The 26,342-nt window shown below is 42.5% G+C and overlaps 1 protein-coding gene across 6 annotated transcripts; it reads right to left on the bottom strand.

The window, feature by feature from the left end:
- Positions 1-4,299: 4,299 nt before the first annotated feature.
- Positions 4,300-26,045, bottom strand: fam3a (FAM3 metabolism regulating signaling molecule A). 6 transcript variants are annotated; one of them, XM_062971222.1, is made up of 13 exons: positions 25,900-26,010; positions 22,841-22,927; positions 19,114-19,333; positions 18,352-18,464; positions 18,026-18,136; positions 17,009-17,032; positions 15,370-15,471; positions 11,771-11,894; positions 10,780-10,838; positions 10,400-10,450; positions 8,540-8,624; positions 5,722-5,848; positions 4,300-5,593 (listed from the first exon to the last, which is right to left on the bottom strand). In XM_062971222.1, exons 4-13 carry the CDS (start codon positions 18,362-18,364, stop codon positions 5,498-5,500), a joined length of 792 nt encoding a protein of 263 aa, XP_062827292.1. In that variant the 5' UTR covers positions 18,365-18,464; positions 19,114-19,333; positions 22,841-22,927; positions 25,900-26,010; the 3' UTR covers positions 4,300-5,497. The 6 variants fall into 6 exon arrangements, with proteins under 6 accessions (XP_062827292.1, XP_062827291.1, XP_008120668.1 ...); XM_062971221.1 differs by lacking the exon at positions 22,841-22,927 and having other exon boundaries at positions 25,900-26,045; XM_008122461.3 differs by lacking the exons at positions 15,370-15,471; positions 22,841-22,927 and having other exon boundaries at positions 25,900-26,044.
- Positions 26,046-26,342: the final 297 nt, after the last annotated feature.

Genomic DNA, 26,342 nt, shown 5'->3' with positions numbered 1-26,342 from the left:
ATAAGCTAATATGTTGGATAATAAGGAGAGATTAAGGAAAAGCCTATTAAACATTAAATTAGTTTATGATTTTGCAAATTAAGCACCAAAACATCATGTTATACAACAAATTTGACAGAAAAAGTAGTTCACTACACAGTAATGCTATGTAGTAATTACTGTATTTACGAATTTAGCACCAAAATATCATGATGTATTGAAAACATTGACTACAAAAATGCGTTGGATAATCCAGAACGTTGGATAAGTGAGACTCTACTGTAATTGCAAAGAGAATACAGTTGAGTCTCACTTATCCAACATAAACAGGCCGGCAGAATGTTGGATAAGCGAATATGTTGGATAATAAGGAGGGATTAAGGAAAAGCCTATTAAACATCGAATTAGGTTATGATTTTACAAATTAAGCACCAAAACATCATGTTATACAACAAATTTGACAGAAAAAGTAGTTCAATACACAGTAATGCTATGTAGTAATTACTGTATTTACGAATTTAGCACCAAAATATCATGATGTATTGAAAACATTGACTACAAAAATGCGTTGGATAATCCAGAACATTGGATAAGCGAGTGTTGGATAAGTGAGACTCTACTGTATACTGTAACCCACCTCGAGAAGATGTGGGTAAGAAATAAATAATAATAATAATTATTATTATTATTATATTACATAGTTTAAGATTAATGGGGGTTACGGAATGGAAGGTTGGGCTTTGTTCACTCCCATTTACTAAACAGGAGCAAAGTATTTATTTTGTAAGCTTTTAAATATAGGCTGGATGGCCATCTGCCAGGGGTGCTTTGATTGTGTTTTTCTTGCATGGCAGAATGCAGTTAGACTAGATGGCCTATGCAGTCTCTTCCAACTCTATGATTCTATGATTTTGTTTTTAAATCATACTACATTGGGCCATTATTATGCACTGGAGTTTGGTTCCAGGATCCCTGTGGAAAATCTGTGGATTTTCAAGTCTCCTTATGTACAAAGGCATGGTCAAATAGTATCCCTCATATAAAAAGTAGAAATCAAACTTTGCTTTTTGTGTCTTAAAAGAAAAGCATTTCCAAGTCATGGATGGTTGAATCTGTGGATGCAGAGTCCATGGATACGGAGGGCCAACTATGCATGGGTGAGTTAGCTTAACTGGTACAAACTTTTCAGTGTTATCACCATGTTTTGTACATAGCAAGATTTTATAATGCAATCACTGCACTTTTTGCATTTTAGTTCCCACTAACCTCACTGTTTGCAATTCCCTTCTCCTCCCCAACCATATTCCCATGGTTTACTGCAATGCTCAACATAGCAAAGTGGACTTTAATCCATCAAAATTAACATTGTAAAATCCTTGAAATCACAAAATCTTTTTGTCTCTGTCTTAGCTTATCTCAGGAAAAACAACAAAGAATCTTGCAATACTCTGAAGACTACAGGGTTTATTTCCAGTGAGTGTTACAGTGCATTACATTGTTACAGCCCACAATCTAAAACTTTATAGCAGCGCTTCTTAAACTGTGGGTTCCAACCCCAAATAGTCTTAGCTCAATGTTGGCATCACAAAACATTCAGCAATAGTAAAAGGTTTCTGAATGTCACCTAATGGCTGTTTTAAACCTTTACGGGAATCTACAGTGCAGTTTATTTACAGTAGGCTCTGAAGATGATTCAACTGTACTTCATAAAAAAGGAAAACCAGCCTGTTTAGCAAGCCTTGCAAATACAGATTTGTTATCTGTAAATGTTTGATTTGTATACCTGTTTTGAATCCCTATGTACATAAACATTTCACATAAAAATTTCAGGCTGAAAGGATCACAAATGGAAATGATTGAAAGCCCTGCTGGTGCAGTGGGTTAAATCACTGAGCTGCTGACCTTGTTCACCGAAAGGTTGGTGGTTCGAATCCAGAGAGCGAGATGAGCTCCCGCTGTTAGGTCCAGCTTCTGCCAACCTAGCAGTTCGAAAACATGCACATGTGAGTAGATCAATGGGTACCGCTCCGGAGGGAAGTTAACAGCGCTCCATGCAGTCATGCCGGTCACATGACCTTGGAGGCAACTACGGACAATGCCAGCTCTTCGGCTTAGAAATGAAGATGAGCACAAACCCCCAGAGTCAGACACGACTAAACTTCATACCATTACCTTCCTGCAGAAATGGTACCTACTCACATTTGCGTGTTTTTGAACAACTAGGTTGGCAGAAGCTGGGGCTAATAGCGGGAGCTCACTCCACTCCCCAGATTCAAACTGCTAACCTTTTGGTCAGCAAGTTCAGCAGCTCAGCGGTTTAATCTGCTGCGCCACCTGGGGCTCCTAAAAAAGACAATAATGCTTGGCAAAAGGGAGGGCAATAGGAAAAGAGGAAGACTGCATTTCAGATGGATAAGCTCATTCAAGGATGCCACAGACTGAGGTTGCAAGACCTATTCAGGGCAAGGTGATTTGGAGGCCTCTTATTTATAGGGTTTCTGAAAGTTGAAATTGACTTTACAAAAGTTAGTAGTAACAAATATGGAATGAAAAGCAGTAGCTAGATCCCTGTTCCAGATATGCTTCCTTTGTACAGCAACAATCAGTGTGCTTTTCATGCCAAAAATCTGCTATCCGTCCCCATCATTTGGCTGAAGCTATTAGCAGTAAATAGCACCTAATAGGTAAAGGTAAAAGTTTCCCCTTGACATTAAGTCTAGTCATATCGGATTCTGAGGGTTGGTGCTCATTTCTGGTTCTAAGTCAAAGAGCTGGTGTTGTCCGTAGACACCTCCAAGGTCATGTGATCAGATGACTGCATAGAGTGCCAATACCTTCCCGCCAGAGCGGTACCTATTAATCTACTGGCAGAAGCTGGAGCTAACAGCGGGAGCTCACCCTGCTCCCCGGATTCGAACCGCCGACCTTTCGGTCAGCAAGTTCAGCAGCTCAAGCAGTTTAATCCGCTGCACCACCAGGGGTTCTAGCTCCTAATAGCTAATAGTAAATGAGCAAGTGTGTGGATGAGGATCTTTGAGCAGGAAACTGCCATAGGGATTTAATTTAGGTCAGGAGCCTGTTCTGGATCAGAGGATTACAGCTCTGCAGCATTATAGCATTAAACATTGATAATCTGAGTATGCTTTCAAAAGAAATATGAATAACATACAGTGTAGTTTACCCTTAAGGGCAAAAACAGAGATCCTTTGTTAAGTGCAAATGCTGCCCACTGCTGGATAACACTACTATTACTACTTTGTTCAGTGCACAAGGCTCACCATTCTACTGGAGCCTCCGGTGGCCTAGGGGATAAAAGCCTTGTGACTTGAAGGTAGGGTTGCTGACCTGAAGGCTGCCAGGTTCGAATCCCACCCGGGGAGAGCGCGGATGAGCTCCCTCTATCAGCTCCAGCTCTATGCGGGGACATGAGAGAAGCCTCCCACAAGGATGGTAAAAACATTTAAAAAAACATCCGGGCGTCCCCTGGGCAACATCCTTGCAGACGGCCTCCTGACACCAAAAACAAAAAAAAACAAAACATTCTACTGTATGCCATTTTTAGGTGCTCAAGCCTAACTCTGAAGAGAAAGGGAAAAGGTGGAAGGATAGCAAGGAGGCACAAAGGGATGATGAGTAGAAAGTAGCTACCAAGAGGGGTATTGTGTCTGCTACAATATGAAATAGAAGCTACAGTAATCCTAGTCCAATGAGACAGGAGAGATCAACTCTCTAGTTTTGGACTTCAATACCCAGAATTCCTAATAGCTGGTAGGCTATTAGGGCTGAAGTTTGCCCATGCCTGGCCTAGTCAGTGATCTGGCACACTAAGGATGACAAGGTCTCAGTCTAGCACACCTTTTTTTTTTTTACTGCAACTCTTTTCTTACAATTGGCTCTTCAAGATCAGTGGTTTTAACCTATGGGTTCCCAGATGTTTTGGCCTTCAACTCCCAGAAATCCTAACAGCTGGTAAAAAGGCTGGGATTTCTGGGAGTTGTAGGTCAAAACACCTGGGGACCCACAAGTTGAGAAGAACTGCTCTAGATACAGCTGATGGGAATTACGGCCAGCCCTTATTCCTGGAGACAACAGAAAAACTTCAGATACCTACCTCTGCAATACTATGATACTCTAATGCACAAGTTTTAACTATCCCTTAGAATTGACCATGCCTACCTTGAAATCCTGTTTACTAGTATTTGAATCCTTGATGGAGTATATTGATTTGGATTTGTAATTTTATGTCTGTTTTTGGCAGCTGCAAGTTATACATGGGAAAGGGGTGAGCATTAATTTAAAACAACATCAGTGAAGTCTCAATCTTTTTGTACATTGTTTATTGGAGATGTTCTACAGCAACAAGGATTTTCAAAAATAAAATGCTCATCTTCAATTCTCTCCACTGTAACATATAAACAAAGGTGTGTGAGAAAGAACAAGGGGCTTTCAGATGCCGTCTTGTCCTGACACAAATGAAACACCAACACAACTTTTCCAAAAATAGCATCTGGGCATCTTTCAGGAGTTGTGCAAAAGTACCAAAACATAATGGTGGTGGAGGGATTAAACTGAGATACAGAAACAAGAGCAGAAAAGGAATGGTCCCTCCAGCACAGGAGTGGGGAAGTGCTGGCCTAGAGATAGGAACCATTGGTCCTTCAGCCAGTTTGGACTACAACTTGCATTCTCCCTTACTGTTAACCATATTGCATGGGACTGAGGGACGTTGTAAAGCCTTTGGAGCACAGGTTTCCCAACTTGGCTTCTTCCCTGAAGGTGAAGATGGCTTGCAGGACCTCCTCATTCAACTCATAATTATTTCTTCTTCCCAAGCCCTGCCCTTGTCCTTGCAATTGGGAACATGGTGCTCTCCAGCAGAGCTGTGCAGAAGACTCTGTTCATGTCAAGAATGGCGGATGGACAGATCCATGTGACTGAAGTGTAAATTTAGGAAAGACAAAAGCAGATAAAGAAAGGGGTCTGGATAGAGAGAAACTGGTGTCATTGTTCATTTTTGGCTTTTAGCTACACCCATCACTATCAGCACATCTCCTGCATCTTTTACCCTGGGAAGTTGTGTGTGTGTGTGTGTATCTGTTAGGGCATAAGTGCGAGTGAGGTTCCCACTTATGATTCAAAATATCACAGTGGAAAGAAAACCACATAAATATAAATATATCAACTTTGCGCAATCTGAGTTCCTGAGCCAATATTCCCAGACAGAGGCATGAATTTGTTCTCTAAATCCATTCCAAGAGAAGAAAGGAAAGGAATTACTTCCTCCATCCAGGACAGCAAATAAGGCACATGGGGAAGACTGCCTGGTCATGGGGTGGTGGTGGAATAGGAGCTCATTCAGATATTGTCATACCATACCCCACTTCCCAGGGTCTGGACCAGGCAAGAAAGAACTGGATTGCCTGAATAAGGCAGAAGAGAAGGACAACAGACAGCTGCCAACATAAGGGAAGACAAGAGCTGGAAGAAACCTCAGAGACTCCGAGGATAGCAATCCGCCCTAGTCATATGCAGTTCGCTGTGGGATACAGCCTTCCATCTCAAGTGCCTCAGGCCAGCCCTCGTACTTGTTGGAGCTCTTGCTGTTTTTGACATGCTGTGGAAAGAGCAAAGAAAAGGTGGCATTCATGTGAGTTATTTCAGGATGTCTCCCAGCCAAACAAAGTCCATGAAAGATGTTTTTACGATGCCCTGGTTTTCTGGGGACGGAAGGAGGATCACTACCTGCTCAAAGGGACTCTTGTCCTGCACCCCTTTGGCTCCCACAAAGACCCAGCTGTCTCTAAAGGCAAGCTCCTGGACAATTCTGCTGCCAAGTTCTGCGAAGATTTTGCGGGTCTCTTCATTCATTCTGGAGAGGAACAACAGGATGGGAAAGTATGAACACAGCCTGTATTCCCCCTGCCCTCCTCCACTCCCTCTCTTTCCTTATTCTCTAGTTGAATGATGCCAGGAAATGGAAACATGTGGCTCTTCTAAAGGAACTGGACTGTGACTCCCCTCAATCCTGGCCCATATATATAGCAAATGTTAAGGAGAGAAAGCACACTTCCTGTCCCAGTTTTCCAAAGCATATGATGATAATGATGATAATAATAATAATAATAATAATAATAATAATAATAATAATAATTTTATTTCTTACTCACCTCTCCTCATGGCTTGAGGCAGGTCACAGCACAGTTAAAACACACAGACATTGCAAAAATTCTATAAACACATACATTAAAATGAAGTTCTATAAAAATTAAATATATGTTACAGTATGTTAAGAAATCAGTTAATGTGTGTGCGTCAACTGTAAAAAAAAAATGCATGAAGTTGATTAGTTGAGCCATGTCTGGAGAGCTGTTAAGCCTGGGAGTTTTCGATACTACTGCAATTTTGTTCAGGCTTGGCTAAGCAGGTGCAGAGAGACAGTTGGAAGAGAGAGAGAGAGAGAGAGAGAGGGGGGGGGGAGGGAGTTTAAAATGTCCTCTTCATGAGCTGCTGGAAGGAATTTATCCACATGGACAAAGGAAAGACTATTTTAAATCTCTCATAAAAGGACATTATGTGAGTTGGTGCAAATGAGCAAACTGGGTTTAAGAAGAATAAACCACTTGTTCTTTATTGTTCACCTGCATGGCACATATCTTCTTTCTCTGGCAGTGCGTGGACTACACATTTTGATTTTTCATTACGTCACAATATATATCCCAAATTATGTATACACACATTCTACCTTAAGATATATGACACCAAATTAAGCCAGATTACATACATGCAGCTTTAGCACAGCAAGTTAACCAACTGCAATAAATCTTGCAATCGAAAGGTTAGCAGTTCAAAGCCTGGGTCGGGGGTGAGCATCCGACCTTCAGCCCAACTCACTACCTACCTAGTAGATCAAAAACAGTTGTGGGTAAATAAATAAGTGCTGCTTAGCGGGGAGGTATTTTAATGGCACCATAAGGACAATATCAGAAAAATGCTGGCAATCAAAAAAGGAGGAAGTCTGTGAATAGGGCTCTATTACTTGAAGGATGGAGCGACAGCACCTCCTCCCGCACCCCCATGGCCAGAATCGAGCACAACCTCCAGGATCCTGAAGATGGAAAATGCCTATGTGTTCCATCACTTATTGCGGGGGTTACGTTCCAGGACCACCCGCATTAAGTGAAAATCCACGAAGTAAGGACACTATATTTTAATATTTATACCTTATTTTAGTAGTTAGGTGGCCCTTCTCTCCTTCGCAAGCCTGTTTTGCACTGTAGTTGTTTTAGTTTGGTGAAGCGGGCAGCAATTTGGCACAGAAGGCTGTAAACCTGCAACTCCCAGGATTTCTGGAGGGCCAGTGAAGCCTTCCCGGAAGAGGGGGCGGGGCGAGAGCGCATGTAAAAAAGGCAGGCGGCGCCACAGCCTAGTCCTCTGTGAGTTGCTTTGTGTTGTTTAATTGACTAGTTTGAAAGATACCACTTTTGATTGGATAGCATTAAGGTCCAAGGCATTCTGAAAGTGCCTTGGACCCAAAAAAAAAATTCCACAAAACAGCGAAGGAGCGAAAAGTGAACCGCAAAGTAGAGAAAGAACACTGTATACCTGTACTGTACTGTTGTTTGTCCTGTCTGTATATCACAGCATTTAATATTTGCCATATTTGTGTTCTGCGATCCACCTTGAGTCCCCTTCAGGGTGAGAAGGGCAGAATATAAATACTGCAAATAAATGAATAAATATCTGCGATGTACCCTCAAAGCAGACCTGAAGAGATCTCATTTAAGTTGCTTGAGAGTGAAGTATGTCCCCCTTTTAGACCGGAAGCAACTCCTCACAACTTCCCACCATATTCTATGCTATGGCATATCTTAACAGTTCTTTGTGTGGATCCACCAAAAGCAGTAAGGAGGTGTGCTCCAGCCTTTTGCCTGAAATGAATCCTTATTGGAAACTTGCAAATCTGCCAGCAAGGAACAGCTGTGTTCCGGCTTCCCTTAACCTTGCCTCCTTTGGATATCTTGGGTCTACAATTCCCATCATCCTGAGGCAGAAATACTGTGAACCATAGTGGCTGGGGATGCTATGAGTTGTAGTCCAACATCTGACTCGGGGAGGCTGGTCTGCTGGGAACACATGGGTGTTCTATGGAATTTTGCTATCTAGGGCGGGTTGCACCTTTCAGATCTACTCACAATTAAGAACCCTCTCATACTATACAGTAGTACCACTGTGATTCCTCTTTAACTGACATAGCAACACCAGAATTGACATTGGAGGAAAGGGTCTTTTTAATTCTCAGTGAGGGGGCTCCTCTAGTGCCTCTGACTAAACTACAACTCCCAGGATTATTACTATTAATCAGGGCACCTCAAGTAGAATCAAAGCACAATACTCTGTAGTGCAAAAGGGCCCTTAGCTGTGGAAACCCCACATCAAAGTAAGGCACTGGTAAAATATTACAAGGTGATTAGTTCAACCCTCCTCTGGCAAGAGACAAAAAAGCATAATATAATTGCATACGTTGACTGTAACCATCCGTCTGCCCACTCGTAAGACTCACTTTGTGGCGGGGTCATCGTAAGAGGCTACGAACACCAGCGTCCCCTCATGCAACGGCCGGATGAATTTTAACAGTTCATTCACATCTAGAGGTACAGAGACACACATTGAGTGGGCCTGGAGGTTTCAACACAACTTTTCCTCCAAAAAATACAGAAACCGAAGATCTGGGCAGAATAGACACCACAATTCTGCACAAGAACATTCATATCGCCAGAGAACAGTACTGAGTGCAGGATTCGGAAACAAAACATTTGGGGGGAAAAATTGTAGTCCTTGTGGTTGTGAGAATATGCTTGAAAGTGTGTGTCAGCAATACCTGGTGTCATCTCAGAGAACAGATCTTATTCTTCATGCAAAATGCTGAAGAGCAGGTGTGTTTCTGATTTTTTTTTTGCATGATTGTTAACCTGTTTAGAGAAACAACAATGAAAAATATTTCTACCAAGGCTGGCTCTACACTGTAGAATAAATGCTGTTTTAAACCATAATAACTGCCATGGCTCACCGCTATGGAATTTTATAATATTTACCCACGGCATTTAAAATGGTGTCAATGTGCATTCATTCTACAGAAGGCATAGGCCAACTTCAGCCCTCCAGGTGTTTTGGACTACAACTCCCACAAGCCTGTTCTACAGTATAGAGCCAACCCCAGTTAACCTGATGTATATTCAATTTTAATCCCATTGCCATTGATAATATCCAATTCCTGGGCATAGAGCTCTGTCACTATCTCCTTGCTTAAGCAAGATCCAAATTGTTTGGAAATTGAATGGAGGAGGGGAAGGGAAAGAACCCAAGTGTCCACAGCTGCAGAAAAGGCTGAGGCATTCAAAACAGTCTGGACCTCTCAACATCAGAACACCACCCATCACTTCAAGACTCCCTGGTCCAGAACAGCCAAGCCCATTTCTCTCCAGAGCTTTGGAAGATTATTTTTTGATTGCAACTTCAGAATTCCCTACCCTGGCTGAAGAATGCTGGGAGTGATAGTTCAAATAAGTACATTTCCCAAGCGCTACCCACTTTTCCCTTATAAATAATAATAATAATAATAACAACAACTTTATTTTTCTATCCCACCTCCATTTCCCCATAGGGACTCGGGGTGGCTAACACAGTATAATAACAATAACAACAATAAAAATTAATTTGGAACACAAAATGATAAAATTAGTACATATCAATTAAGGTGACCCATGGCCTGAAGTGAGTTCCCAAGGTATCTCAAACAACACCCATGTCCATAAGGGATACATTCCTGGATTTACTGTGGAAATGAACACTATGGATAATAACAAACGCTACTGAAATGGACAACTTCTGGCCAAAGCCTACTATAGAATCTAACTGGAGGTCCTATAAAATACATAGAGAGGCAATAGCTCTTTTGCATTTCCCAATGGACAACTTCTAGCAGAAGTATACCATAGAATTGTGCTGGATGACCTAGAGAACATCTAGGGATGATTTTTGTCTTATTTGGATATGGGTAAATAACATTGTAGATACTGGTCCTGCAGATAGAGGTCATGCTGTACTACTCTACCCCATGAATTCCTCCTCCCCATAGAATTTAATCCAGACAGATTTTGTGTTGAAGGCTTTCATGGCTGGGATCACAGGGTTGTTGTATGTTTTCCGGGCTGTATGGCCATGTTCCAGAAGTATTCTCTCCTGACGTTTCGCACACATCTATGGCAGGCATCTTCATACCTCACAACCTCTGAGGATGCCTGCCATAGATGTGGGCGAAACGTCAGGAGAGAATACTTCTGGAACATGGCCATACAGCCCGGAAAACATACAAGAACCCAGCGCTATGGGTACCTAACTCCTACCAAAACAAAGCACTTACCTCCCGCCCACATGTCAAAGTATTTGGCATCAATCAGGTCTCCATTCACCCCTGCAAAGTCAAACCAGACAGTAGCATTAGCCCATAGTAATGTGTTGTTTCTAACATAGAGTGATCACACAGTAAACCCATCATGGGAGTTTCTTGACAAGATTTGTTCAGAGGAGGTTTGCCATTGCCTTCTTCTGAGGCTGAGAGATTATGACTTGCCTACTAACACCCAATAGGTTTCTATGACCAAGGAGGAATTCAAACCCTGGTCTCCCCAGAGCTGTTGTCCAATGCCCAAACCACTGTACCACCCTGGCTCTTCCTAGTCCCGTGAGTTCATGTAAATACGATTATTAATGCAGACCTGCACCTAAAAAGACATAACTCACCATTCACCAGTGCAATATTTAGACCCCGGCCAACATTGTTCTTCACACTACTCATTAGCCTATAAGAATGATGAAGGCAAATCAGAAACAGAGCCATGGAGATTCTTTAGCAAAGTCATCTTGCATTACAGTTATAGGGCTATGATTCCATTAGAAATTTCATGGCAACATCCTAAGGAACCATGGGATTTTCTGCTTAGAGAGGGGCATTTATTACCCTCAACTATAAAGCTCCTTTGGTGCCTCTGACCAAACTACGACCACACAGGATTCCTTAGGAGGCCATTGTGGCAGCTAAGATAGAAATCATAGTGCTATAATTGTGTAGATGGAGAGCACCCCAGGTTCTAGTTTGTACTGGTGCACAAAAACATTACTTCTCTCTCTCTTTCTGCTTGTCTGACTGAACAAACACGGTTCTTGTCAGTAGACTGAGGAGTCAAGTACACTGTCTTGAGCTCATTAGAGAAAAGATGGGATGTACAGCTAGCCGTCCAGATTAGAAGATTTGACTTTTGTGGATCCGATTAAAATATTCTCTCTAGGGATTTCTAGGTCTTCTAGTGCTCCTCTACAGTCAAATTCTAGCAGAAATTAACCAGTGAAACATGCTAGAGGACCGAGAGAGAACACCCCTCTGGGACCTCCAGTGCAATTCTTTGGTGAATGTCTGCTAGAAGTGATGCTGGAGGACCTAAAGGTTCCCAGAGAAGTATTTTCTCAAGTTAAAAATTGTGGATTCTTTTGTCTGCAGTTTTTCCATTTGGAGGGGGGAGGAGGTTCTGCATGCCTCATCTCAGTGCATGTGAGGGGATGACTGTAACACATTTTTAAAAAGACTTTCTCTGAAATTTTGCTTCCCCTGGAATACAAGTCTGAGCCTGAATAAAGGGATATTGCTCATGAGCTCTGCCTTCTAGTCTGAAAGGTTTGAGGCTGGGCTTTCTGAGCCAGACTCCCAACTGTTCTGCCTTCTTTGCCAATGACTCACATTTTATCCTCAAGGCAGATCTTGGGCCCAATGACATTTGCTGCACCACTTGTGATCCGGAAGGCCAACGTGTGCTCTGGGCAGGCCCGAGGAAGGCCACACTTGTACTTCTTGGGCCTGGGCTCTAAGAAAAAGATAGCACAGATTTTAAAAAATCATAAAATCCCCCCAAACTACCCACATCTCCAAATTTGATGGTCAGTTTGCTTTTTGGTACTAACTCAGAGATGCTGAGGGATCAGGTAGGATGAAAAGGCAGGATACTAGTGATATATAGTAGGATCTTATAAATACCTATTCTGAAGTAATATTCAGAAGTAATTCTTTCTGATTCCTGTGAATTCCTTTTAGATCAGAGGTGTCAAACCTGTGGCCCTCAAGATGATTGAGCCGCCATTTCCCAGAAGTCCTAGCAACCTTGCCGATGGCCAGGAATTCTGGGAACTAAAGTCCAAAACATCTGGAAGGTCACAGGTTTGACATCAGTTTTAGAAAAATCTGCACGTATTGGTATAAAACTGTAGCTTGACAACATCTGGAGGACCTTCAACTGGCCCAACAATTGGCAGCCAAACTGCTATCCGGAGCGAATTACAGGGAGCAGTCAACCCCCCTTTTTAAAGAACTCCATTGGCTGCCGATCATTTTCCGGTCCCAATTCAAGGTGCAGGTTATCAGTTATAAAGCCATAAATGGTTCGGGGCCCACCTAACTTCGTGATCACATTTCCCCCTATGAACCTGCGTGATCTCTTTGATCCTCGGGAGAGGCGCTTCTCTCACTCTCACCTCCTTCAGAAGTGCGGCTTCTGGGGATGAGGGAGAGGGCCTTCTCCATGGTGGAATTCCCTTCCCAGGGAGATTAGGCAGGCACCCACCCTGTCAGCCTTCAAGATTTAAAAACTTGGTGTTTCCAGTGCGCCTTCAAATAATTGATCCCACTGATAGGTTCCACCACATTGACAATCACTTTGCCTGACACATTTCTACATTGTTCCATCAGTTGGAAATAATTTCACCGCTTATCCCACCTACAATTTCTTCCATTAAATGCTGCAGCACTTTCTTACCCTTCAGGTTTACAATATACACTCCTTGCACTTTGGTCCAGTTTGTTTTTAGGTTAATCTTGTTCTGCTTTTAAATGGTGGGCTTTCATTTTATCTTAGTGCTATGTTATTATGTACAAATATGTTTTGCTTCATCTTAATATTTTTTTGTTTATGATGTTGTTTTTATGTATGTATTTTATTCTGTTTTATTGTGATTATTTGGGCTTGGCCCCATGTTAGCCACCCCGAGTGCCTGCAGGGAGATGGAGGTGGGATATAAAAATAAAGTTGTTGTTGTTGTTGTTGTTGTTGTGGCCAGTCCTCTCTTACCTCCTCATGCAATCTCAAAATCCAATTAATCTTAACCATTCTGAATATGCCTGACTAGAACTGAATGTCTAAACCACTCAGGGACATGGCAGTACTTCAGTGTTCCCTGGCCTTGAGCTTTCCATAGGTGTTACATTACAACATATCTCGTCACCCCCAGGCCAAGTGGAAATCGAAAACTTCCAGAGAGTTACTTTGATGGAGAAAGCTGCTTTAAACTAAGTCCTCTCAACTTAAAAGAGGCCACTTCCAGCAAACTGGAAAGCACTGGTCCCAGATAGACATTTGGCAAAAGTTGCCTTACATGGTGCCTGACCCTTAGTTTAGTTTAGTACAGGGGTTCTCAAACCTTTTCAGTTGTGGAGCCCTTTTTGAAGTAAAAGTTTCTTGTGGAGCTCCAAGAAATGTGTATGTATTATATTATATTATTATAATAATTATATTATATTAGATATAATGTATATATATCAACCATGGGCAAACAAATACCTATGTGCAGTGTAGTGCAAAAAAAAGGAAGGAAGGAAGGAAGGAAGGAAGGAAGGAAGGAAGGAAGGAAGGAAGGAAGGAGCAATACAGTATTTAAAATGAAGAACATAAACTTCATTTAATGTTTAACCAACATAAACTTAACAGTATTTCAGTGGAAGCCATCCAATCCAACCCCCTCCTGCCATGCAGGAAAAGCACAATCAAAGCACCCTCAACAGATAGCCATCCAGCCTTAATAATAATAATAATAATAACAACAACAACAACAACAACAACAACCACCACCACCACCACCAACCCAGATGCCATCCAGTCCAGGTCAAGTGTCTTTATTCTGATCTGAAAACCAAGGCCACATTTTCTTATTTTGGGAGCAAAAGGTAATAACCACAATCCCAAATAGTGGTTTTTTCTTAGGGGCAGCATACAAGTTCATAAAGGAGAGAGATCTGCCCCATTCCTTCCTGACCTCGATGGCGGCTGGGAGCTCACTTCTTCCTCCTCTTCCTCCCTCCTCCTGCAGCCTTGCTGCCTTTAGCCTTTTGGGGCCAATGCTCCCGAATGTGGGCCCTTTTCGCGTATTCACTCCACTTCTTCTCTTTCCCACCTCTTTCTACTCCATCTCGGGCCCTGGCCTCTTTGCCCTCCTCCTGGAGCTGCATCTTGACAGTATGGGCAAGGACCAGGGTCGGCATCTTGCCAACACCAAGGCTCCTGGCCTGCTCCAGCTGCCACTCCATCTTGCCCTCAAGATCTTCCAGCAGCAGCTGAAAGTGGTGCTTCCTGTCCCAGCTCTGAAGAGGGGTGCCCAGAGTTTGGAGGTGGTGGAGGCACGGGCGGGTTTGGCCCAGTCCTGGTGCCTTATCAGGGGCTTGGGTTTCAGGAGGGGCTTCTTGCGAGGCAGGTGGGCAGGCGGCTCTGGCAGATGCACCAGGGCTTGTGCTGCCCTCCAACCACTCCGATGGCAGTGCGCACAAAATGTTGACATGCACGCATTGGGGGGAGGGGGGGGAGGAGGAAGGAGAGAGCAGTATGGAGCCCCTCAGTATGCTTCGCAGAGCCCTTTGGGCCCTGCAGAACACATTTAAGAACCACTGGTCTAGTAAATTTATTTATGGGGTTCAACAACTCACAGATGTCCCAAAGCTGTGTAGTAATTGTGCCACACTAGTTTGTCCAAAAAAGAAACTTTGCCAAGCTTATATCATTTAAGCCAGGCCTGCACAACTGTGGCCCTAGAGATGTTTGAGCCTCCAAGTCCCAGAAGACCTAGCCAGCCTCTCCAATTGCTAGGAATTTTGGGAGCTGAAGTCAAAACAGCTGGAGGGCCACGAGTTGTGCAGGCCTGATCTAAGTGAAAAATATCTAGTCTTACTGGCAACAGTTCTTCAAGGTAGGTAACCCAGTGCTGAGGCCCTGGAATTATAACTCCCAGCAGTTCGAACCAGGACAGCAAAAGATGAAGGATGATGGGAGTTGCAACCATCGGGCAGGCCCTATGATTCGCGCCTCTGTATTAACCTATACCTCTTACACATAAGGATTATTATTCTTTTAAAAGTGTTATTATTCTGGCAATGACAAAAATTGGAATTTAATTTCCAAAAGCTGTACTCAGAAGTCTCTCATAACTTGAGACTCTAAACTGTAACCCTGTACATTTGTGCATAAAGCTAGCACTGGTCCTATTTGTTCCCTCCACCCACTTCAACTCATCTGAACTCACTGCGACGCCTAATGTTGTTGCCTGAATTACTTCGTGCCGGTACCACTCTGATCTGATCAAGAATACTGTGGACACTTTTCAAACGGTGAAGATGTGCAAAGTCTAGGCATGGCAAAAGAGACAGAAAGCTAGGCAGTCAAGTCATACAGACTAATGGGGAAAAGGGGAGGAACACTGATTTTCCATTTATACTTGCAATTTTCTGCTACGATAGTAGTCCCCAAATGGTAGTCCCCAAATGTTGTTGGACTACAACTTCAAGAATCCTTAAGCATTAAACAAGTGGGGTTCTGGGAACAATAGTCCAACAGTATTTAGAGACACAAGTTTGAGAATGAATTTAATTCACATTCCCTCTGCAAGTGTTTCTCCCCCTCTAAGACCATCCCAAGTCCACTTCCTTTTGGGGTAGAGAATTGGGACCACCATAAATCCTGCTCAAATTCAGATTTACACTAAAGCAAGGGATGCCAACCCAAAAGGAAGAAAGCTTTGTTTGGGAATAGCTGCTAAGATCAGCAAGACCGATCTTCCTGAGACAACATAGCACCCTCCAATGAACTCAGAATGTCTGGATACATTTCTCTCCCTTTGCTCAGTGCTACAGGAATACTATAATTGTATGCCCCTTCACCAATGATGATGAATGACTGACTGATCTGTGAGACAGTGAAGCAATCCCTCCTACCTCCTTTCCTTTTACATATTCTAATGATCTCCTCTAGCCAATTCCTTGCAGAGCCTGCTTTGCTATTTCCTTTGTTATCTCCTTGCCTTTCCCTGCTCTACAGAAGCAAGCATTACCTGCAAAACAAGCAGACTGACTCTGCTTTGCTCTACTGTGGAAATTTAACAGACTATCTCAGCCTTTTTCAATATCGCTTTCAAAATATCAAAGCCCCAGGACTGCATGGATCTAAGCAAGGTTGAAGCAGAGCTGGGGAAACGTTACCTCTGGACAACAATGCCCAGAATGACTTAGCCAACATGGGCAGCAAAATTTTGGGAACTGTTACCCAAAAATGTAATTTCTCGAAACTGCAGGTGCAAATCCATGGGGAAAACACATGTGCCCACATATGCCCTTCTAACTTCCTGCCCTCCTAACCTGGAATATATAGTATCTACTACTATCTCGACACAGCACACTACAAGTAAAGGTAAAGGTTTTCCCCTGACATTAAGTCTAGTCGTGTCCCGACTCTGGGGGTGGTGCTCATCTCCATTTCTAAGCCAAAGAGCCGGCGTTGTCCGTAGACACCTCCAAGGTCATGTGGCCGGCATGAGTGCATAGAGTGCAGTTACCTTCCCGCCGGAGCGGTATCTATTGATCTACTCACATTTGCATGTTTTCGAACTGCTAGGTTGGCAGAAGCTGGGGATAACAGCAGGAACTCACCCCAAGCCCCGGATTCAAACTACCAACCTTTCGGTCAGCAAATTCAGCAGCTCTGTGGTTTAACCCGCTGCGCCACCGGGGGGCCTACAGCACACTACTATCCTCAAATTATGGGACCTGCAATCCAAACACATCTGCAGTGCACTAGGTTGAGGGTGGCTGGCCTATATGTTATGTCGGATTGCCTTTCACTGGGAAAAACTGTTGTAAACCCTGGAGAAATCAGCATAAATCATTTACCTAAAGTGGGAGAATTCTCAGGACCTAGAACAAAACAGAGAAATAAAATATTAGCAAGATCTGGCTGCAAACAATTGAATATGTCTGGCATTATCACCTTAATAATGGAGTTACTACTAAGTGCCAAAGCCAAAAGTCACCTTTGCCTCTCAAGACAACCAACAGAGCAGATGCTAAGAAATGCCAAGAAAGGTTTTAATTAGATTAGCTTGAGTTCACAAACTCAAAAAGGACAAAGTGAAAGACCCTTTTTCATATTTTAAAAACCCAATGGCAGGCAGCTTGGCTCACTAGTCAGAGTCATTCTGACTTCACTGAGAAGATCACCTATTTCTATCTTAAAACACAAAAATCCTATGATACTCCTAAGCGAGTATCTGTATTTAATATAACAGAAAAACATGCTGCAAGGAGACATTATTTTGCACAGAAAATACTGTACTTGACAGCAGTGTTAATTCAAAGCAATAATCTCTGAACCACTGCCTGTCAAATCCTGGCAAATTTCCAGGAAAAGAAGGAAGAATTGTAACCAGTGGGCACAAATATACTGCTGCTTTTTGGCACACGGGAAAAAAAGAAATTCTGGTTTCCTCAGATCAGATAGGTTGAGAAACACTGTATTAAGGACATCTCAAACAAGAAATTAAACTATCCAAAATCTTTAGAGTGAAGATTTTATTGCAGAATAAATATTTCTGAAAGACTGAAAAAAATAGGAACAGGCCTTGATTAGTATTTAGATTGAGGATGGGCAGCTTTCGCAGACCTTTGTCTCTCCCCGAATCCCTGTGTTCCACCAAAATTTAGTAGTTGAAATAAATAATTGCCTCTGACATTAACCTCATGTGGCTTGTTTTAAACTAGAGGTGGTGAATATGTGGAGCCCCAAGTGCGGTCTCCAACAGCCCTACCCAGCATAGCCCATGAAGAAAGCTGATAAAGCTGCATACCCATGACTGCTGCCCACTCTTCCCATCACCCATTATCCTCGATCCCAACTGCTTCATCTCTTACTGCTGAGAAGCTGCTGCAGCCTTGAGAAGCCACTTTGAGTGCCCAACATGATACTGACAAGGATCCAGGTCAATCCAGCTGTCAAGACAATCACAACGACACGAAGCGGGCCTGAAAGGATGAAGAAAAGAAAAGTTTTGCTTGCAATCACACTAGCAAAGCCCAGGAAGGCTAAACACAACTGCTACAGTCATCCCAGCTGCTCCATCTCCCTTTTGTTGTCCCAGGACTTAAAAGGCTCCTAAGAGCCTGGTGGGCATTAAATGGCAGTGATACTCTAGCTATGTAACCGATTTCTCTTATGCCTCTGGCGTCCTCAAACTCACCTGCTAGTCTCATGGCTCCCCCAGAGCGACTGAAACCAGCGACCGTCAAGGACACTAAATCTCTTGAGTTTCCTGGGCTGGTGAGGGGTTCTGAGATGGGTTATTCACACATGCTGTCAAAATACAGAGATCAGAAATAATAATTTGGATCAGGCCGAAGAATTTCAGCTCGAACAACAAAACACAAAGTCTTCACGACCCACAAGATCTCAATGACATCATTCATGTGATAGATAATATAGCTTTCCTGTTAAGAAAATGAACAATCTAAAACTGTTTCAGACACCAATAGTATGCTGACTAGGGATGATAAGACATGTAGAATGACATATTGAGAGGAGTTGTTATAGGAGAAAGCCACTATCATGTCCCACTTCCTCAATTCCCTGCTGGCATGACTGAGGCTGTATATAAGGCTACATAACTGCCCTATCCAGTTTCGGAATGTGGATTAACTGCATTGATCTGGATAATAGGACAGTGCATGCTGATATAATCCGGTTCAATGCAGTTAATCCACATTCTGAAACTGAGGGCCCTTCCACACAGTCATATAACTCAAAATATCAGGCAGAAAATCCCACAATATCAGCTTTGAACTGGGTTATCTGAGTCCACACTATTATATATTACAGTTTAAAGCAGATATTGTGGGATTTTTTGCCTTGATATTCTGGGTTATATGACTGTGTGGAAGGGCCCTGGATTATAGGGAAGTGCAGATCCAGCCTAAGATTAGCAAAAACCAGTAGCTTCCAATACCTGGAAGAATAAATGCTGGCTGAGAAGTTCAACACTTTATTAGGGAGAGATGCAGGTACTCCTCGCCTCTACTTCTCCAGAACAGAGAAATGACAGAGTCTTCAAAGACATTGTATTGAACTGCAGAAGTCTATTCCTGTCTTCTTTCTCAAACTACAAGCTGGTAGTAGCTGTATTTCATCCCTGGTCTCAAATCAGCTTTAGAAGGGATGGGTGCCACCTGCACAGCAAATCAAAAGACATGACAGACATGAGCCATGAACCTGCTTGAAAGATCAAACTTGGGGAAGGGTCTTTGGACACAAAAAGGTCTGCAAGTTACCTATTAACTTAGAATATGCATACCCTGGAAAAGAAAGAAAAGGCCTAACAGAGTCTCTCCATAAAGATCTTAAAATATGTTAGCTATTTCTGGTCTTTCAGAGGTACTTGAACTGAAACATTTTTAACAGTAGCCACAGTGGTTAAGGATGATGGGAACTGCAATTCAATATCATCTAGCCTAGGCAGCCATCTATTTTGAGCCAATACCATCACCTTACTAATAGCCCTGAAAATAATATTTGCCACTGTCAACATCAACTATAAAAGATGATGGAAGTTGCAGTCCAAAACATATGGAGACCCAAATCTCCTCCATGCTGGAAGATGGAATCGCTGTTGTTTACTTGCAAATTTCCTATGCAGACATATTTTTTGTCAACTGTGATGTTTGGATACTTCTCAAAGACCACCTCACTTCAAATATTTAGCATGAGCTTTGGTGAAAAAGTATGGTTGTCCATTTCTTTCTGACTTTAAATTACCTGTCTGCAATATTTGAAAACAGAGCCTTTGAGAGCAGGCTTGTTTTCTGCAGCCGTGGAAACTAGAACTCGGAGCAATGGGTTCAAATTCCAGGAAAGCAGATTCCACCTGAATATTAGGAAGAAATTCCTGACTGTACAAGCTATTCAACAGTGAAACTCTCTGCACTGGAATCTGGTGGAGGCTCCTTCCTTGAAGGTTTTTAATCAGAGGCAGGATGGCCATCTGTCAGGGTGCTTGACTGTACTTTTCCTGCAAGGTTGGGGGTTGGACTAGATGGCCGATATGGTCTCTTCCAACTCTATTATACTATGATTCTAAGAAGGTTTGAAACTGCAGGGCAGCAGCTATGAAATTTGTTTTTTATTTTAACTTTGTTGAAGAGAGGGGGGGGGGGGAATAATAAAAAAATATTGTTGTTGCTGTTGTTTCAGACACCTTTTCCCCCAAATTCACACTGTTCCTGAAGTCCTTCTGAAAAAAATAAGGCCTGATCTATTATTATAGTATTATTATGTTTACTTTATTCTGTTTTTGTTCCTCACAAGGAAACTCAAAGCAGGTAATCTATCATTGCTCAGCTGCTTTAAAAATGCCCCAAACACGCCTTTTAAAAAAAAACAAGAATGAAAACAAATAAAGGTTAGGCTAATAAATTCTCAGTTTTCTAAGATGAAGTAATTTTGTATTCTTTGCTTTTTGTTTTGGAGAGCTTTCAAAATATAGTCTCCAACAGCAAAAAAAAAATGACCCCTTCTACACAGCTGTATAAAATCTACATTGAACTGGAGTATATGGCAATGTGGATTCAGATAACCCAATTCAAAGCAGATAATGTGAATTATCTGCCTTGATATTCTGGGTTATAGGGCTGTGTGGAAGGTCCCTAATTTGTATCATTATTTTGATTTCCTGATTGCATAGCTCATGCTATGGATCAAAGTCAGCCTGACATGTTAATAGGGTTCGAAAACCCAGTCTAGCTGAGCCTGGGGTTTCTTCTACACTTGACATATAAAATCCATATTATCTGATTTGAACCATTATATGGCAATGTGATATAATAATAAATAATAAAACTTTATTTATATCTCACCCTATCTCCCCATGGGGACTGAGGTGGTTTACAAGTTGCGGCAAACATTCAATGTTATACAATACTAAACAAATAACAAAGTAACCAAAACCACCCAAATCCCAAATCACGTCCCAACACCCTCATCAAAATAATAATAAAGGCAGCACCAAACATTAGACAATGACATAACTAAGTTATGTTTTCACAGTTAAACATTAATAACAGACTGGAGGATGAACACTGATAGAGCACTGATACATTGACTCATATAATCTAGTTCAAAACAGATCATGTGGATTATCTGATTTGATAATCTGAATTATATGGCAGCGCAGAAGGGGCCTGGGTACATCAATCACTCTCTGCTGTTTCCATCCTAGCTTGGTAAATCAAAGGATCAGGGCAAATGAAGCATCATTCAGAACGGCTGGTAATAATGATAAAAAATGAGCTAAATCCTCAGGGCTAAACACTGTTTCCATACTATTTTTATTATTAGGCCGTATTCAATGGCTGGCTCCAAAATGGAGATATTTGTGCCTCTACTCAAGGGTGGCACCAAGTGGACCTTCTGTATAAGGCTCATTCATACTACACAATTATAGTGCTATTGTTCCACTTTAACCACCATGGTTCTGTCCTACGGAATCCTGGAATTTGCAGTTCGGAGAGGAGGCTTTAGAACCCCCAGGTCCCTTTCCATACTGCCATATAATCCAGATAATCAAAGCAGAGAATCCATACTGGGCCCATTCACACAGCCACATAACCCAGAATATCAAGGCAGAAAATCCCACAACACCTGCTTTGAACAGAAGCCCCTTTAACACAGCTGAATAAAATCCCACATTTTCTGCTTTTAACTGGGTTATCTGAGTCCACACTGCCATATATTCCAATTCAATGCAGAAAATGTGGGACTTTATTTAGCTGTGTGAAAGGGGCCATTATCTGCTTTGAAATGGACTATATGAGTCTACGCTGCCACATAATCCGGTTCAAAGCAGATAATCTAGATTTTATATGGCAGTGTAGAAGAAGCCCCAGGCTCAGCTAGAATGGGCTTTCCAACCCTATAACATATCAGGCTGACTTTGACCCATAGCATGAGCAATGCAATCAGCACATCAAGATAATGGTACAAAGTAGGGCCCTTCCACACAGCCCTATAACCCAGAATATCAAGGCAGATAATTCACATTATCTGCTTTGAACTGGGTTATCTGAGTCCATGCTGCCATATAATACAGTCCAATTTGGATTTTATACAGCTGTGTGGAAGGGGCCTTAGAGGAAATATACCCTGTTTCCCCTAAAATAAGACATCCCCAGAAAATAAGACCTAGTAGAGGTTTTGCTGAATTGCTACATATAAGGCCTCCCCTGAAAGTAAGACCTAGCAAAGTTTTTGTTTGGAAGCATGCCCACCAAACAGAACACCAGAGCACGCAGGATCGGTAAATGTACGTACCATAGAGTGCTGTACATGGAAATATTGGTAGTAACGAGAAATTCTTGATAGTATTCACAGTTTGTCTGGTTATGCTGGTTTATGATGACAATTACTGTACAGTATATAATAAATGTTCATTTTTTTGTTCAACAATAAATGTGAATTTTTCTTCATGGAAAAATAAGACATCCCTTGAAAATAAGACCTAGTGCATCTTTGGGAGCAAAAATTAATATAAGACACTGTCTTATTTTCGGGGAAACACGGTAGTAATCTAAAACCACCTTTTTTGTTGTTGTTGGAACCTACATTTTGAAAGCCCTCCAAAACAGACAGCAAAGAATGTACAATTACCTCGTTTAAGAAAACTGAGAATGTATTAGCCTAACCTTTAATTGTTTTCATCCTTGTATTAAGGTGTATTGGCGCATTTTCTAATGCAGCTGAACAATGATAAATTAGCAGCTTTGAGTCTCCTTGTGGAGAGAAAAAACAGGATAAAATAAACATTATAATAATATTATAATAGATCAGGGCTTCTTTTTTCAGGACATCAGGAACAGTGTAGATTTGGGAAAAAAGGCATCTGAAACAACAACAACATTAATAGTTTTTTATTATCCCCCTTCTCTTTATGGTTTGAGGTGTGGCACAACACAGTTAAAATACGAAGAAGTGTGTGGAAGGGGCCATTCTCTCCACCCAGGGATAGTGCAGATGAGCTCCCTCTATCAGCTCCAGCTCCATGCGGGGACATGAGGGAAGCCTCCCACAAGGATGATAAAAACATCAAAACATCCGGGCGTCCCCTGGGCAACGTCCTTGCAGATGGCCAATTCTCTCACTCAAGAAGTGACTCAAGTTGCTCCTGACACAAAAAAAAATCTGCTTTGAACTGGACTATATGAGTATAAAGGTAAACATTTCCCTTGACATTCAGTCTAGTTGTGTTCGACTCTGGGGGTGGTGCTCATCTCCATTGCTAAGCCAAAGAGCCGGCGTTATCCGTATATACCTCCAAGGTCATGTGGCCGGTATGACTGCATGGAGCACCGTTACCTTCCTGCCGGAGCGTTCCCTATTGATCTACTCACATTTGCATGATTTGGAACTGCTAGGTTGGCAGAAGTTGGGGTAACAGCGGGAGCTCACCCGCTCCCTGGAGTCGAACCTGCGACTTTTTGGTCAGCAAGTTCAGCAGCTCAGTGGTTTAACCTGCTGTGCCACTAGGTGATCCCATGTATATGAATATACACTGCCATATAATCCAGTTCAAAGCAGATAATCTGGATTTTATATAGTAGTGTAGAAGAGGCCCCAGGCTTGGGTAGATCGGGTTTTCGAACCCTATTAACATATCAGGATGACTTTGGACCATAGTATGAGCAACGCAATCAGAACCATAGCCAGAAAAATGGGGGGGGGGGGGGGACGACTTTTTTTTGCGAATAATGAAGAGTAGTTCCATAACACAAAATAATTTAGAAATTGGGCTCTATCAATAAATATCAGTGGACACACATGGGGAGGGGGGGAATTAAACCTCTAAACCACTCCTCTTGGCTACAGCACTGAACGCAATCAACAAATCAAAATAATGGTACAAACTGTAGTATAGTCATTTGGGGCCCCTTCCACACAGCAATTAAAATCCCACACGATCTGCTTTGAATTGGGTTACAGTGTTCCCTCACTTATCGCTGGGTTAGGTTCCAGGACCACCTGCAATAAGTGAAAATCCGCGAAGCAGGGACGCTATATTTATTTTAATATTTATACATTATTTTAGTAGTTATACACTATTTTAAGTCTTTATCAACCAACTGTGTGTTGATAAATCGCCTCCTTCTCCTCCCGTTGCCGCTTCGGCTCCTTTTCTCTCCCTTTGGCTTCTCCTTCCTCCCTTCCTTAGGCTGTAAATTGTAATTTTTTATGATTTATAATAGTCTTTTAGTTTATTGAAAAAACGCGAAACAGCAAATCCGCAAAAAGTGAACCGCGAAATAGTGAGGGAACACTGTATATGGCAATGTGGACTCAGATAACCCAGTTCAAAGCAGATATTGTGGGATTTTCTGCCTTGATATTCTGGGATCTAGGGCTGTGTGGAAGGGCCCTGAATGTGCATTGCCATATGGGAATTACAGTACCATCACTCATATCCAGAGATTACTGCAAACCTTTCAGCTATGTATATGGACCCTGAGGTTGGCAGTTCAAAACAGATAATCTGGGATCAGAAACTGGGTTCTATGGGCCCTTCCACACAGCCATATAACCCAGAATATCAAGGCAGAAAAATCCACAATACAGTAGTCTCACTTATCCAACGTTCTGGATTATCCAACGCATTTTTGTAGTCAAGGTTTTCAAAACATGGTGCTATTTTGGTGCTAAATTTGTAAATACAGTAGAGTCTCACTTATCCAACACTCGCTTATCCAACGTTCTGGATTATCCAACGCATTAGTCAATGTTTTCAATATATCATGATATTTTGGTGCTAAATTCGTAAATACACTAATTACTACATAGCATTACTGCGTATTGAACTACTTTTTCTGTCAAATTTGTTGTCTAATATGATGTTTTGGTGTTTAATTTGTAAAATCATAACCTAATTTGATGTTTAATAGGCTTTTCCTTAATCTCTCCTTATTATCCAACATATGCGCTTATCCAACGTTCTGCCGGCCCGTTTACGTTGGATAAGCGAGACTCTACTGTACAGTAATTGCTACATAGCATTGCTGTGTATTGAACTACTTTTTCTGTCAAATGTGTTGTATAACATGTTTTGGTGCTTAATTTGTAAAATCATAACTTAATTTGATGTTTAATAGGCATTTCCTTAATCCCTCCTTATTACCCAACATATTCACTTATCCAACGTTCTGCCAGCCCGTTTATGTTGGATAAGTGAGACTCTACTGTATCTGCTTTGAACTGGGTTATCTATTTCCACACTGCCATATAGGCCAGTCCAAACAGACAATGTGGAATTTTATTCAGCTGTGTGGAAGGGCCCTTCGGCTGTATAGAGGGGACCAGAGAGTTCCTCTTGTTATGCTTCGAATCCCAGGACTCTATAGGTTGTTGCCAGGGCAGTTAAAGTGGAATCATGGGGCTATGATCGAATGGGAGACTTCCCTGATGTTCTTCCTGGCTTCAGACTTGTTGAGGAGACTGAACGCATCCGCACTGCAGACTTAAAGCGGTTGGCACCGCGCGGATCGCAATGGAACCCTGGGACTGCCAGCCTGGCGAGGCGCCTGCGCTCTTAGGCAGAGAGGGCGGCAGACCAGGTGACCCCCCAATTCCCTCAGGCCGAAGCCGTGGCACTCGGAGTGACGTCACGCTGTGTTCATTCTACAGCGGAGGCGAGGAAGTCCCAATAAGAGCCCCCAGCCCTCCCAACACCCCCCCCCCTTTGCGCAGCCGCACTTACTCATCCCCCGCACGCCTCGGCCTCCTCATGCCGCCCTTCGGAACCTTTCAGGCAGCCGCGCAAAGGACCACGGCTCCGGCCTCCCTCTCTCCCTCCCTCCTCCGCCTCGCCCCGCCTACCGGAATCCTGGTTGCAAGCGCAAGGCGGGCCACAAGGGGCGCCCTCACGCCTCCCAACACCATCACCAAGCGCCTCTCTAGGCCTCACGCCTCACTGGCAGTACCCCCCCCTCCTAATGGTGGTGTCGAGAGAAAGGTGCCTACGTATGTGTATGCTGTGTATAAATACAGTAGAGTCTCACTTATCCAAGCTTCTGGATTATCCAAGCCGTTTTTGTAGTCAATGTTTTCAATATAGGATGATATTTTGGTGCTAAATTCGTAAATACATTAATTACTACATAGCATTACTGCGTATTGAACTACTTTTTCTGTCATATTTGT

The sequence above is a fragment of the Anolis carolinensis genome, chromosome 2 (assembly GCF_035594765.1).
Source record: "Anolis carolinensis isolate JA03-04 chromosome 2, rAnoCar3.1.pri, whole genome shotgun sequence".
NCBI lineage: Eukaryota > Metazoa > Chordata > Lepidosauria > Squamata > Dactyloidae > Anolis > Anolis carolinensis.
The sequence above is the reverse complement of the archived record's forward strand: the minus strand, read 5'-3'. Positions and strand labels throughout refer to the sequence as shown.